Here is a 16,518-nt window from a genome sequence, read left to right as displayed (position 1 = left end):
ACACTTTGATTCAAGTGAGTTATGAACTCCCATTTTTACCCCGTATACAGATTGCAGAATCACATCGGTTACACATCCACTGATTTACATATTGCCAAACTAGTGTCTGTTGTATTCTGCTGCCTTTCCTATCCTCTACTATCCCCCCTCCCCTCCCCTCCCCTCTTCTCTCTTTACCCCATCTACTGTAATTTATTTCTCCCCCTTGATTTTTGTTAAAAGTGACCAAACTCAATCCCTAACTGAAACAAAAGTACAATATGGTCACATTTAATGACAATTAGATTTTGCAAATTTGTAATGAGATACAAAGAAACTAATAAGTCTCATTTTGTATGCAAATCTGAAAGAATACAAATCACCTAAAATTAGAATTCCTGAGGGAGTGCTTAATTTTAAAACTGGTTAAACCAAGTGTACTATAAATATGCTATTATCTATCACATGGCAATGCCACCTTCACTGGCAAGAAAATTGGCACTCATTGTCCTTTTTCAATATGTGGAAATCATATTCTTCTTAATTGCACTGGAATTTCTGCCTATTTTTTTTTATTATGCTGGCAATTATTTAGTTAGGTATTTTAGTATTAGGGATTTAACTCAGGAGCACTCTACCACTGAGATACATCCCAGCCCTTTTAATCTTTTTTAAATTTTGAGACAGGTTTTCACTAAGTTGCAGAGGCTGACTTTCAACTTATAATCCTCATGCCTCAGCCTCCCAAGCTGCTTGAATTGCAGGCATGCATGGCTTTTATATCTTAATATTTATTGTTATGTTTTAAACTATTTTTTCCTTCTGTAACATCAACCAAGGTTCACTAAGTAGGGGTGTAGTGCCACTATAAAAGAGTGTATCCTCAGGGGCTGGGGATGTGGCTCAAGTGGTAGCGTGCTAGCCTGGCATGCGTGCGGCCCAGGTTCGATCCTCAGCATCACATACAAAGATGTTGTGTCTGCCAAGAACTAAAAAAAAAATAAATAAATATTAAAAATTCTGTCTCTCTCTAAAAAAAAAAGTTTAAAAAAAAAAAAGAGTATCCTCAACTCAATAATTCTGGAATAAAACTCTTATGTGACAGGAAAACATTAGTGTCACATAATTATGCCTGGTTTTCATGTTTATAACCCAAAATAAAATCCAGTAGACAGTGTGATGGCACATGACTATAATAATCCCAGTGACTTGGGAGACTGAGGCAGGATAATTTCAAGTGTGAGGCTAGTGTGAGCAATTTAGCAAGACTCTGCCTCAAAATAAAAAATAAAAAGGAGCTGGGATGTAGCTAAATTGTAAAATCCCTTGGTTCAACCCCCAATACCACGACCCCAAAAGAAAAACCAAAAAACTCCAGTGACTGTATATTGTGTGCATGCATCAATCCTATCAATCCTGTTTAACATTTATTCCCATAAGGAAATTAATCTTGAAATATTTGAGCTTTCAATTCTTAAGAGTTACCAGAAACACATTCTCAAAAGGAAGAAGAAGAAAAAAAAAGAACCTGCCTTGAACTTGTCATAGTTAATAAAATGGAAACTGGCTAAGAATTTTGAAGTATTAAGTTAGGCTTTGAACAGTATAAATTCTACAATATAATGGGAAGTTACCAGAATAAGCGATTCAAGAAATTAGCAGAACAGACTCCTTTATCTTAAAAAAAAAAAAAAAAAAAAATCACAATACCTTTATTTTCACATCCTATAATACAAAGCAATTATTTTTGAATAGTTTTAGTTATAGATAGACACAATACCTTCATTTTATTTACTTTTCATGTGGTGCTGAGGATTGAACCCAGTGCCTCACACATGCTAGGCAAAGGCTCTATCACTGAGCCACAACCCCAGTCAATGGGACATTAGGGCTGGAGATGTAGCTTAGTGGTAGAATGCTTACCTAGCAAGTGGAAGGCCCTAGGCAATCACCAGTACTGCAGAGGAAGAAAAAGAGAGAGAATAGGACATTGAACAATGCCTTGTATTTCTTAAAAGTATCTACATTAGAAAGGACTTTTAAGTCTTTTAAAGATATGGTCCATGTATGGTATGACTTATTACCGAGCTGATGGGTTCACACAGCTATATGATGATTTATCTGATCTAACACATTGCCACTTAAGGGCTTTCATAGCTATATGATTTGATAAACTCTGCTTATCAATATATATGATAGGAAAGAATAAGATCAATGATTCTCTTTATTCTTTTCCCTTGGCTAAATAAGAAGAAAGTACTCTGGAGAATTGCCAGAAAAACATTATCCTAGTTACTTTCCTCTTCCTATCTCTATTTTCTGGTACAAATCTAGCACTTTTATTTATTTGTTTATTGAAATTTATTTATTTATTTATTTAATTTGGTGCTGAGGATTGAACCCAGGGCCTCACATGTGCAAGACAAGAACTCTACCACTGAGCTACAATCCCAGCTCCCAGATATAGTATTTTTAAAATACCCAAGTACAAATCCTAGCAGCTCACAAGGCTGAGGCAGGAGAATCGCAAGTCCAAAGCCAGCCTAAGCAACTCTGTGAGACTCTGTCTCTAAATAAAAAATAGGACTGGATATGTGGCTCAGTGGTTGAGTGTCTCTGAGTTCAATCCCTGTAACTCACCACCCCCACCAAATACCCAAGTACAAAATTGACAGAATATGATATTAGTTAAATATTAAATAAAATGAGCCAGAAAAATAAATCCCTTTTCCATCTAGTATAATTATAAATATCCCTTTTTATATTTAGGTTCTCATTGTAAAAATTAGTCATACACCACGTTTCATATTTATGTTCATAAATATGACACACAGATGGTCTCTTTAGGTATAGGTGTATAGCAGCCACACCATCTAAGATTGTGTAAATATACTCTGTATTCACTCAAGGATGACATTGCCTAATGGTTCTCCCTTAAGTCTTATTCATGTATGACTGTATAGAGATATTTAGAAATGTGATCACTTAAATATTAATACTAGTGAAGAAATTTTAAGGGTAGTTATCTTTGTATAATGCAACTAAAGATCATTTTCAGTTCATTATTTTCTAATTTTTTTTTTATTTTGCTACGGGGAATTGAACTCAGGGGCACACAACCACTGAGCCACATCTCCAGCTCTATTTATATTTTATTTAGAGACAGGGTCTCACTGAGTGGCTTTGTGCCTTGCTTTTGCTGGGGCTGGCTTTGAACTTGTGATCCTCCTGCTTTAGCCTCCCGAGTCACTGGGATTATAGGCATGACCATCGTGCTTGGCTCATTATTTTCTAATTTTTAACATAATAGGTAATATATAATCAGGAAAAAAGCTACTATTTGCATTTTGTTACATTTTATATAGCCAAATTTTATGATTTCTGACACCTAAAATATTCATTCACAAGGTATGCTATCATAGGAAACAAATTTTATTATTAACCTAAACCAAACAGGATTAAATTTGCATGCCTTGAAAAAATTTCCATACAAAAATCTGCTGCAGTGGTGTATAACTGTTGTTCCAGTTACTCAGGAGATTGATGTGGGAGAATTCCAAGTTTGAGGTGAACATGGGCAACAAAGTAAGACCCCATCTCAAAAACATTCAGAATTAAGTTCTGAAGGTAAATATTAAAGAAAAACTTGACATAGTTTTAACTAAAATTTCAGTACTTTGGGGAAATTTATGATTTGGGCCTAAAAGTGATGTGTACATACTTAACTGTGGTATCAAATCCATGATTACAATTCTTTCTCCTCCCAGGACAAGGGTGTGTGTGGTCCCAACTTATTAGGAGGCTGAAGCTAGAGGTTTGTTTGAGTCCCAGAGTTCAAGACCAGCCTGGACAATGTAGAAAGACCTCATCTCCAAACCAACCAACCAACCAACCCACAACTTTATCTCCCTACTATAAACTTAAATTTATATCCCTAGAGCTGTCATTTCTCCAACAGCCATTAAGCTCATCAAGTTCATGTTTCATATAATCTTACCTCTAGTTCTCTTCAAATGCACTTCTACTCTGACTTTATAACCTGGCCTTTTAAATTCTAGAAACTCCAGAATTCAGTGATAGGTAGCACATAAGAAACTAAAGAAATAACCATTATTTTGTTATAATAATTAATGAGATTGTAAACATAACATTCTTTGTTGCTGGAGTACACAAATTTATTACAATTAAATTCACTAAAAAAAAAAAAAAAAAAATTTCAACTTGAAAGTACCTAAAGTATTTTGTACAAGGTAAGAATACCTTTTAACTCAAAAATTCTTACCTCATCAAATCCAGCAGCCTGCAAATCTTGAAACATTTGTGGATTAATTTCTGAAGTACTCCGAGAGGAAGAACTTGTTTCATTTGCAAATGGTAGTAGAGAGTTTCGAATTTCTTGCAAGGCTTTATGATATGTCCCAAATTTGGGTGTATTTCTCACTTGTCGAGGATCTTCAGTTGACACTTTACTCATGTTATGCTCAGCCTTAGCAACATCGGATGGTTTGGATAAATTCCTAAGGGATTCCCGAATTTCTTGCAACATTTGTCTGCTGCTGCCAGTGTAATTACTGGCAGGAAAGGTCTTAGGCCTCATTTGTCTATATCCTTCTGGCTTTTCACTCCTCTTCATGAAAACATCTATATACGTAACCCACACAAAGGACTTTAAGAACTACTTGATAGATTCAGAGCTTTCTCTTGAGCAGAAGTAAAAATGATCCTTTGAGAAAAGTCCCCAGGAATATTAAAGTTCTTTAAAATTGAAATAATTAACCCTATGAAAGAAAAATAAATTAATTAAAGCCATACAGTGAAATTTTTAAAAAGTACCATTTATGAGGGGGAACCCTCACTGAGTTAAGGGATCAGGTTATAGTTCTGACTCCACTACGGATTACTGTAGGATCAGGACAAGTTACTTAACCTCTTATTTCCAAGTCTATAAAATAGATTTACCTTATTTACCTCCAGCAATAGTTACAATGAGTAAAAAAATAATAATTTTAAGAGAACTTTAATAAGCATATAAAACTCATTCAAATGCAAAGGATTATAACCAAGTGATAATATACATGATACAGTAGGCAACCTCTCATCAACTTCATCTAGTGTCTCTGATTTTAGGTTTAAAAATTAGACTTCAGTATAAGATTTTATTACAAGAAAGGGTACAGTAGGCAACCTCTCATCAACTTCATCTAGTGTCTCTGATTTTAGGTTTAAAAATTAGATGCTGATAACGCCAAGGTCGCGGGTTCGTTCCCCCTACGGGCCACCAAATGCCGCAGTCTGGCTGGGCACAATCAGGAGCCACTTGTCAAAAGAAACTAACTTTATTTTTAGAACCACACACGCCAAACAAAACAGCCTCTCAGGAAAAACCCTCAGAGCCTCAACTGCCACCACCGGCTTTCCACAAGCCTCTCTCTCCCACACAAGCTTCTCTCCACCTCCCACAATCCTCCTGCTCTTGAGGCCCATTGGCTGGGTCACGTGGGCGGAGCCAAAAAAGTCCCCCAATGAGCAGCTCTGTGGTCTGAAAGGGCAGGGAAACAGCCCAATGAGCATCACCGCAGAGGAGCCAATCAGCTAGATGTTGCTGGGGCCGCTGTGAGCCAATCATCAGCCGGCAGCTGGAAGTTTGCTGGGGCCCCTTCGGCTGTGGCTCTCAACATCTACACTTCAGTATAAGATTTTATTACAAGAAAGGGTATTGCTGCTTTAAAAGGTTTTCAGCTGAGTTTGGAGGTACAAACCTGTAACCCCAGCGACTAGGGAGGTTGAGACAGAAGGATTCCAAGTTTGGAGCCAGTTTGGGCAACTTAATGAGATCCTATTTCAAAATAAAACTTTTAAAAGGGCCGGCAATGGGGCTGGGGATGTGGCTCAAGCAGCAGTGCACTCGCCTGGCATGGGTGCAGCCCGGGTTAGATCCTTAGCACCACATACAAACAAAGATGTTGTGTCTGCTGAAAACTAAAAATGTAAATAAAATATTAAAAAAAAAAAAAAGGTTACAGATCAGGGCTGAGAATATAGCTTAGTCAGTAGGGTGCTTTTTAAAAAAATAAAAAATAAAAGGGCCGGCAATGTAGCTCAGTAGTAGAGCTCTTGCACAGCATACATTCAATCCCCCAAAGTACAAGAAAAAAAGTTACTTAAATCACTGATCCAGAAGATGCTTCAAAAAGAAATGTTTGGGTTTATTCTCCAAAATGAGAGACAAGTAAGAGTATCAACAATGGGATACGGAAAGGCTCGCTGAGGTCAACTTTTATTATTCCTCAGTTAGGCATGTGTGTTTTCAACACAGTGAAAGAACAGTCATCTAAAGTCTACTTATATGTGCCCATTGATGGGAAAAATTAGTAACTCAAGAGAGCCAGCCAGGCGCAGTATTGTATACCTGTTATACCAGCAATTCAGGGGCTAAGGCAGGAAGATTTCAAGTTCAAGGTCAGCCTCAGCAACTTAGCAAGGTGTTCAGCAACTTAGTCCCTGTCTCAAAAATAAAATGGGTTAGGGATATAGCTCAGTGGTAGAGCACCCCTAGGTTCAATCCTAGTACAAAAAAATAAAATAAAATAATAAGAGTGAGCCACCCCATTTGTGATTTGTAATAATTATTAGAAATGTGTTCTTCATGAGAAGCATCACGCAGATAGCCTGATCCTGATCAGTTTAAACAATCTTGCCTGTGTTCTTATCTTAATCACCCTAATACCTCTGGCTATTTCTACCTTGTAAGTGAACAAACTCAAATTCAGTTTTGGCAAAATAGTACAAAAATGGTATTGCTGGGATTTGAAACTCTGTCATTATCATCTACTGGGAGTCTATTTCCATCCTCACTAAATGTAATTATCACCCATGTTTCATAAAGATGTCTATAGCCAGATATGTAGATATCTCTTTCTTGTCATTTAGATCTCTGTCCTGTTTCTTCCTCCAAGAGCCTTTCTTTCCTTGGTCACCTGATTTACCCGGTGGCTCACCCTCCTCCACCTCTCCTACTGGGAATTGTACCCAGGGCCTCACATATGCTAGGTAAGCACTTTACCTACTGATCTATATCCTCATCTCTTTTGATTTTATTTTACTTTGAGACAGGTTCAGACTAAATCATCCAGACTGACCTTCAACTTGTGATCCTCCTGCCTTGGTCTCCAGAATAGCTGAGATTACAGGTATGTGTCATCATGCCCAGCTGTTTCATTTTCTTGATAGTACTTATCACTATTACTTATCACAAAATAGTTGTACTTGTTCACTTGTTAATTGTCCATTTCCCCTCACTTAAATAAAAGCTCCAGTACAGGACTTTGTTTCATCACCATTGTCTATGCACTACCTGTGAGAGAGCCTAGCAAACAGTGAGTACTTAATAAATGTATACATACATATTGAACGAATGAAATAAACACACACATCCTAAACATCCCCAGTTCCTTTAACTGTTCTTTCATTCAAATCATCTGTTTTGGATACAATCTTCTTTGTCAGAATTCTTCAGATGCTAGAAAGGCACAGCATTTAATAACAGAAAAGCAAAAAAAAAAAAAATGGGATTCAGGTTCTTGTTCAATTCATTAATTAGCACTGTGGACTGGAATAACATCTATCGAATCAGCTGAGCAAGAATTAAGAGGAACAATACAATACAACTAAAGGTATATACAAACAAGCATGTGAAGAGGTAGAATGTTCCCTGAAACATTGTCTATGATAGCAAAAGAGGACTTCAACCTAGATGCTTATTAATGGAGGAGTATTCAAGTAATTCATAGTAAATCTACATAATATTTGAGTAAGTCAAAAAGAATGATGTACTTCTATCTAAATGTACTAATATGAACAGACATCACAGTGTTTTTCTGTTGTTTTATTTTGGCAGTATTGGAAGTTGAATCCAGGGCCTTGCAAATACTAGGCAGGCACTGAATTACATCTCCAGTCCTGTTTTTGAGATAGGTTTTTACTACATTCTCCAGGATGGTCTTGAACTTTGGATTTGCCTACCTTAGCCTCTGAAGTAGCTGGGATTACAGACATGTGCCACCATGTCCACCCACCATATTCTTTTTGTAATGTGGTACTAGGGGTTGAATCCAGGTTCTCCAGCATGGTAGGCAAGCTCTCTGTCATTGAGCTAAATCACCAGTCCCACAATGTATTTTAAGCAACAACAAAAGAACTTAGTTTCAAAAAGTTCACAACATTTTAAAAACTATGAATATAACAGACCTAAAAAAAAAAGCAAGTTCCAGGCTGGAGTTGTGGCTCAGCGGTAGAGCATTTGCCTTGCATGCATGAGGCACTGGGTTCAATCTTTGCACCACATAAAAATAAAATAAAGGTTATTGTGTCCATTTAAAACTAAAAAACAAATAAAACAAACAAACAAAAAACAAGGTTCTGGGGCTGGGGTTGTAGCTCAGTGGCAGAGAGCTTGCCAGGCATGTATGAGGCACTGAGTTCAATCCTTAGTACCACATATAAAGGAACAAATAAAATAAAGTCATTCTGCCATCCACAACTACAAAAAAATAAAAAAAGCAAGTTTCAAAAACTATGGAAAAAATATATTTCATGTTCTAAAATACAGTGATGGTTGTACAACTCTGTAAATAAGCTGAAAACACTGAATTATATAATTTAAATAGGTAAATAGTATGGTATGTAAATATTTTTTAATATCTAAATAATTATTATAGTAAAATACATAAAATTTCTTTCTTTAATCAATTTTTTTAATTTATACCTTACAGAGTTGTTAAATAAACCCTTTATTTTTAAAAATTTATACTTTTAGAAATTTAATTATATTCCACATACACACAAATTTATAACAGGACTGAAATAAGATGAAGCCCTATTAACAGACCACCAGAAGTAGTTTCTTAATAATGTTACATGAATTTGTAAATATTTTTGTGGTAAAATAACTAAATTAGTTATGAATCATCAAGCAACATGACAAACAGCCCACATTTCTCCATTTTTGTTAAAAAAAAAAAAAGAACTTCGTCACTATCTTACAGAACACTAAAAATTATGCACATTCTATTCAGAATATAATCCAATCTAGTGATTCATCTCACATATGAAATTAGGACATACCTTGTACTTTTGTGAAGGAAGATGGTCACTAATAATAATTTCTTTTCTAAGCCTTCCCATAATATAAATTTAATAATGATTAATTTTAAATATTTAAATTATTACATTTTATATTAATTATCAATTATTAAAAATAATTATTAATCAATTACTAAATAATTTTCTGGGATTAAAATTTAGTTCAAGGGCTGGGGATGTGGCTCAAGCGGTAGCGCACTCGCCTGGCATGCGTGCGACCCGGGTTCGATCCTCAGCACCACATACAAAGATGTTGTGTCCGCGGAAAAAACTAAGAAATAAATATTAAAAAAAATTCTCTCTCTCTAAAAATAAAATAAAATAAAATTTAGTTCAATAACACTTGCAGAATTCACTTGTGGCCTTTTCAGAAAGTAAAGATACTTTCTGTAGCTGCTGGAATTTGCCATTTTTCAAAGATTAAAGATTAACAGTTGTGCAATCTCACATGTTAATTCTCTCAGTATCTGGACTGCAATCCATTTATATTATATATGGCTTTTTTGAGGGGGAGGGGGTGCTCTAGAGATCAAACCCAGGAGCTCTTTACCACTGAGGCACATCCCCAGCCCCTTTTTATATTTTATTTTGAGACAGGGTCTTGCTAAGTTGCTTAGGGCTTTGCTAAATTGCTGAGGCTGTGATCCTCCAACCTCACTCAGCCTCCTAAGTCACTGAGGTTACTGGCTTATGCCACCAGTACCCAGTTCAGGTATTCTTTTAATATTATACTTATTTGGGGTCTTAACCCTAAGTTAACCATCATTTTTATTGTTGTTGTGCTGTTCTAAGTTTTGCAAAAAAATAAACATAGTTTTGCTTCTTTTTCTTAAAAAAACAAAAAACTTTTCTATAACATAGGACCTGGTTAATAGTAGGAACCACATTACTGCATTTGTTCAACTCTATTAAATGCAGGTGACTCCTCCTTCTTTTTACTGCTGAGAAAATAGTTTTATTGGGGCTGGGGATGTAGCTTAGTACAAGAGTGTGTGCTTAGCATGCATGAGGTCCACAGAGCACCACAGGGAGTGTGTATGTTATTTATCTAATTATAAAAAGATGCAGGGCTGGGGTTGTAGCTCAGTGATAGAGTGCTTGCCTAGCATGTGTGAGGCAGTGGGTTTGATCCTCAGCACCACATAAAAATAAATAAATAAAATAAAGATATTGTGTCCAACTACAATTAAAAATATATTTTTAAAAAAAGATGCATTCTCCTGGGCACAGTGCCACATGCCTGTAATCCTAGGGTCTCATGAGGCTAAGACAGATGGATTGCCAGTTCAAAGCCAGCTTCAGCAAAAGCGAGGTGCTAAGCAACTCAGTGAGACCCTGTCTCCAAATAAAATTTTAAAAAAAGATGCATTCTTTTTTTCTTTTAAATATTTATTTTTAGTTGTAGTTGGACACAATACCTTTATTCCATTCATTCATTTTTATGTGGTGCTGAGGATCGAACCCAGGGCCCCACCCATGCTAAGCAAGCACTCTACCGCTGAACCACAACCCCAGCCCAAAAGATGCATTCTATTGAAATATTTATATATTGTAAATATATAAAGTAGAAGTTTCTCACAATTCACCTCCCTCTATAGAGAATCATTATAGTGGGCTGGATAATGACCCCCCCACCAAATATCTACCTCTTAATTCCTGGAACTTGTAAATGTTACCCCATTTGAAAACAGGAACTCTGGAGATGTGATAAAATTAAGGATTTTGGTGTGGGCTGGGGCCAAAAAAACCTCACTATAGAGAGGTTATCATGGATTATCACAATGAGACCTGTGTACAATTACAGATGTCCTTATGAGAGGCGAAAAGCAATTTGGTATACACAGAAAAGGTGGCAATGTAATGAAGGAGGCAGAGAATGGAGTGATGTGACCAGAAGCCAAAGAATGCCCACAGAAGCTGAAGTGCCAAGAAACAGGTTCTCTCCCAGAGCCTTTGGAAGAAAAACCATCTTGGTAACACATTGTTTTTTGACTTCTGGTCTCCAGAAATATAAGAGGATGAATTATGTTGTTTTTTTGCCACCAAGTGTATAGTGATTTTTTAAGTAAGCCACAAGAAACAAATATAATCACTATTAACACTGCATATTCTAACATGTACTGCTACTACCACTAACCAAAATGGAATCATAATACACAAAATATAATTTTATATAAACATAAATTTATAAGAAAAGAATGTAGTATTGCCCAAATTTGCCATATTTAATCTTTTTTCCCCAGAGCATTTTATGAGATTCATAAACCTCAAAAAATGCTAGATCAGAGAGATTTATTCCAGCTTTTTATCCTGTAACTCTGTACTTTAGTGAGTTAACGCCTAATAACATTCAAGTGCATATGGTCACAGAGATACCTGAGTTCTGGTGTGTGTATAATAGTGTGTTGCAGGTTTAAATAAATGAAATAAATAAAAGAAATTTGATGTCTTTCTTTTTTGTGGTGGGGGAGTACCAGGGATTAAACTCAGGGGACTCAACCACTAAGCCATATCCCCAGCTCACTGAGTTGCTTAGTGCCTTGTTTTTGCTGAGTCTGGCTTTGAACTCGGAATACTCCTGTCTCAGCCTCCCCAGCAGCTGGGATTACAAGCATGCGCCACTGTGCCCAGCTTAAGAAATTATGTCTTTCATGTACGTGTTGAAATACTTGTAAATAAAACATAATGTCTGGAATTCATTTCAAAACAATATAGTTGAGGGGGATCATGAACTGAAATCAATTTCCAGTCATGTATGAGTTTGTCGGGATGAACCTAGCTACTACGTTTAACTATAAAGCTCTAAATTAAAAAAAAAAAAAAAAAATTGGGATATAAATGAGACAAAAGTGACCATGTGGTAAAGATTGTTCCTGCTGGGGAATAGACACATGAAGAGTCAATGAACTATTCTCTTTGCTTCTCTGTTTACATCAAATTTTCCCAAATAGAAAATTAAAAAAGAAAAGGAAATGACAGAAGAATTCTGGATCTTAGAATGGTTCTACTACAAATTCTTATTAAAATTCCAAATACAGGGCTGGATGTGCAAACCCTGGTGAGATGTGACATGGTTCAATTCTAGAATGAGGCAGTTTAAAAGCCAGTGTGCTTTTCTAATACTCTTTCCTGTTTAGGTGACAATGCAGATCATATTTTAAGACAGTGGCTTCTTAATATTAAAGGAATGTCTCTTGACAATTACTGGATTTTGTGTGCAAAACAGAAATCTCTGTTAAGCCACTGATATTTGGGATTATTGTTAGTAATATTGTGGAAACAAAGACTGCCCAAATAAAAGCAAGCAAAGGCTGTTTATTTGGAACATGCTATAGGAAGGAAGTCATCTACTACCACTTGCACTTGGTAGATTCAAAAACAGGCAGAAGAGGGGGAAAGCTTGACAGTGAAAAAAAGAGAAGACAAGGTATGATATATTGATATATATCATATATATATGATATATATAGAGATACATATATTGATTGCTACTGTACAGTATGTTATAGATTGCTCCCAAGGGGAAGTTGGAAGTAAGATAACTAGAAAGGGGACACCTTAATTGACTGATTTGAGAAGTTTATCTAGCTTTCTCTAATTGGTACTGAATTGGAAGTAGGGATAAAAATTAGGAAAGCTGGTAGATATAGACTAAATCCAGACTATTTGGATCTACTGCTATAAAGGATATAGGTCTGAGTTGTAGTTTTATATATGATCTGACCATTGTCATCTGTATATTTAGTTTCTTATTATTCTAATACAGATATTGGTACCCAGAAGTGAGGTGCTACAACAACAAAATCCTATGCAGTATTGGCTTAGTGATCAGGCGAAGAGCTGTAGGAAGCTGATACTGGACGCCGGGAAAATGGAGAACCTTGATTCACAGTGGCAAAATATTTGGAAAAGCTGTTGCCTATAATAACTGTTCTTATAATTCTATGAAAAGAGTTTGGAAAAAGCAATTTCAGAAGTATATATTGATTGCTACTGTACAGTTATGTGCCACATAAGAATGTTTCAGTCAGTGAAGGGCCACACATATGAAAGTAGTCCCAAGAGTATATAATGAAGCTGAAAAATTCCTATCACCTTGTGACATCACAACACAATGTATCTCCCCCATGTCTGTGGTGATGCTGATGTAAATAAATCTACTGTGATGCCAGTCATATAAGACAGCACTTATAATTATGTATTACATAATACTTGATAAATGACATTACTGAGTTTTTACTATATTTCACTTATCATTAAAGTGTAACCTTTCTACTTATTAAAAAATAAAGTTTACTGTAATAGTATGCTGGTTATGCCAGCAGTAGCCTCATACATCCTTGTTTATTGCATCTCTTGACTGCACCAAGAGACCACGTAAAGCCAGGCGTGGTGGTGTACACCTATAACCCTAGCTACTCTGGAGGCTGGGGCAGGAAGATCCCAAGCTCAAAACAAGGTCAGGCAACTTGTCAAGACCGTGTCTCAAAATTTTTTGTAAATTTAAAAAAAAAAAAAGTAAAAAAGGGCTAGGGATATAGCTCAGTGGTAGAGTATTTATCTAATATGCATGAAGCACACTAGATAATTCCTAGTACCACCACCTCCTCCCACAAACACAAAGAGAAACCATGTGAGTGACTGATCTATATCATCTGGGTTTCAGTAAGTGCCTCTGTGATGTTTGCACAATGATGACACTGCCTAATGAGACATTTTCCTGATTAGTAAAAAAAATTTACTATAAGTAAACAAATAAGTCAAAAAAGCAGCAGCTAATTTGAAAGCAGAAATACAAGGGAATAAAAGAGTTCAAAACTGAAATCTTTTCCAGGGTTAGAAAAGCAGCTTGTTGGGCTAGGGACATTGCTCAGTTGATAGAGTGCGTGCCTCACATGAAGGAGGCCCTGGGTTCAATCCCTAACAACACACACACACACACACACACACTCTCTTAATAAAAATATGCTGCAATAAAAATTCTTGCATTCCTTAAGATAAATTCCCAGAAGTAGAAATACTGGATCAAAGTGAATGCCTAGGACCAAGGGTATAGGTCAATGCCTAGGGCCAGGGGTATAGGTCAATGGTATAGTGCTTACTTAGCACGTTTGAGATCTTGAGTTCAATCCCCGGCATTGTGAATAGCACAGCAAGAAAAAAATATATATGTGTGTGTGTGTGTGTGCGTGTCTGTGTGTGTATTATGTGTTAAGAGAGTGTGCATTTAAAATTCTGATATTTATTGTTAGATTGCCTTCAAGGTGTACTCATCTATAATCCCATAAACAAGATATGGCCAATATTAAAATTATCAAATCTTAATAATCTTTATTACTATGACATGTCAAAATTCAAATTAATAATAAAGATGAATTTTAAAAGAATTCTTCAAAAAAGCCAAGTGTGGTGGGACTTGCCTGTAATTCCAGTTATTCAGAAGGCTGAGGCAGGAGGATCTCAAGTTGGAAGCCAGCCTGGACCACATGAGTCCTTGTCTCAAATAAAAGAACTCTTCAAAGCAAAACAGCTTACCTCTTTAACCAACAGTACAGTGGTACCAGATCATTCTTCCTAATTAACAGTTCTAATCATGTCACTTTCCCTATTACATAACATTAAATTACTCTTAACTTCAATTTAGTGGTTCTGGAGTTCTACCTGGTTATAACTCCAGCTCCGCCACATACTAGCTGTCTGACCTCGGGCAAGCTGCTTAACCTATGTGTCTTAGTTTCTTCATCTTCAAATATGGGCAAAATTAGGTTCTATCTCATAAGATTGTTGTGAGCATTAAATACATGTCAAATGTTTAGAACAAGCACCTGACTCATAATAACTTAGTTATTATCTGCTTATCTCTGACATATATTTTCTGTTTATCTCCATACTTGTACCTTATACTCTAACCAAATTACTGGCTCTCAGATAATATACCTTTTGCTTTTCTACTGTCATGTCCTTACTCATCCTTTTTTTTTTTGGTATTGACAATTGAGCCCAGGGAGGCTTTACCACTGAGCTATATCTCCAGCTTTTTTTTTTAAAAAAGAGTCTTGATAAGTTGCTAGGGCCTCACTAAATTGCTGAGGCTGGACTTGAATTTGCAATCCTCCTGCATCAGCCTCCAGAGTTATTGGGATTATAGGCATGTCCCACCTCACCAGCACATCCTGTTTATTCTTATTGAAAGGGCCACTGCTATATTTGTCTTATAGAAATTATACCCAATCTTCAAGACTTCATTCAAATGCCTCCCCTAACAGAAACTTTCATTGAATTTCGATCTATTATCCTCTGAAAACTACATTCTATTTGCATGATTCAAATAAAACGTGCTTTTGTCCTCTTCATATTCTTGTCTTATTTTTCTTACCTGGTCAGGGATTCATAGAGATAATGTGTCTTGAAGAACAGTTTGATTGATCTAGCTATATATTTAGGAAAAAAAATATACGTACACATATTTTTTTAAATAGACAATGAAATGAATTAAAAGAGACCTACGTAAGGTCATGTAGTTAGCTGGGTAATGCTAGGAAGGACTCCACATCTAATCCAGCCTCTTTTCATCATATCTACATCTTGAATTTTCTATGCGCAGAGAGTATGTTCACTTAGGCTTTTAAGGGACACTTACATTGTTTACACTGAATAGACAAAATTTCAATTGTTTTGAAATTTAAGACCCTCTTCAAAAATACAACAATCAGTAAACCCAAATGCATATTGTTTTCTTGTTGAATTTAGGGAAAAAAAAAAAAAGGTACCATTACATGATAAGATTTCAAAGTGTTACCTTGGTCTGAATTATGTTATTATGAGAACAGCAATGATAACTGGTTGTGTTTCTCAGCTGCAGCAGAGTCTTAGTTTTTCAAAGAGCAATATTCACAAATCTCTGAACATAAACATTTTCTTTCATTTACTTTCTAAGAACTAGCTGATGAAATCCCAGTTACTAGCAAGGCTGAAGCAGAAGAATTGCAAACATGAGGCCACCCAGAGCAACTTAACAAGACCTTCCTGCTAAGCTAAATAAAATAAATTCAATAAAATAAAAAGAGTTGGGAATGTACCTCGTGGTAGAGAGCCCCTGGGTTCAATCCCTAGTACCACCAAAAAAAAAAAAAAAAAAAAGCGAAAACAATCAGTATATTTTTATCTTCATGCTGAAAAATGGTAATTTCTGGAAAAAGTTGCTCAATGACTAAAAGTGATGTAAAAAAAGTCACCTACTAATATAAATATTATATCTAAAATAATGAGAGGAGGGACTATTCCAAGATATATACATAGAACATACACATAGAATATGTACATAGAACAAGGACCAACATTAAAAGCAAAACAAAAACTCTGCCTATAAATGAAGGCCAGATATCATACATTAAAAAA

At 35.9% G+C, this 16,518-nt stretch overlaps 1 protein-coding gene across 2 annotated transcripts in view; it reads right to left on the bottom strand.

The window, feature by feature from the left end:
- The window catches only part of Lats1 (large tumor suppressor kinase 1), a 45,214-nt gene that overhangs the window by 27,444 nt on the left and 1,252 nt on the right, over nucleotides 1-16,518 (bottom strand). For both annotated transcript variants that reach the window (XM_027939581.2, XM_071612916.1), the window contains exon 2: nucleotides 4,262-4,757. In XM_027939581.2, coding sequence (XP_027795382.2) covers nucleotides 4,262-4,612 — 351 coding nt within the window. In that variant the 5' untranslated portion in view covers nucleotides 4,613-4,757. The remainder of the gene's footprint in view (nucleotides 1-4,261; nucleotides 4,758-16,518) is intronic.

Source organism: Marmota flaviventris, chromosome 6 (assembly GCF_047511675.1).
Source record: "Marmota flaviventris isolate mMarFla1 chromosome 6, mMarFla1.hap1, whole genome shotgun sequence".
In the NCBI taxonomy this organism is placed as follows: domain Eukaryota; kingdom Metazoa; phylum Chordata; class Mammalia; order Rodentia; family Sciuridae; genus Marmota; species Marmota flaviventris.
The sequence above is the reverse complement of the archived record's forward strand: the minus strand, read 5'-3'. Positions and strand labels throughout refer to the sequence as shown.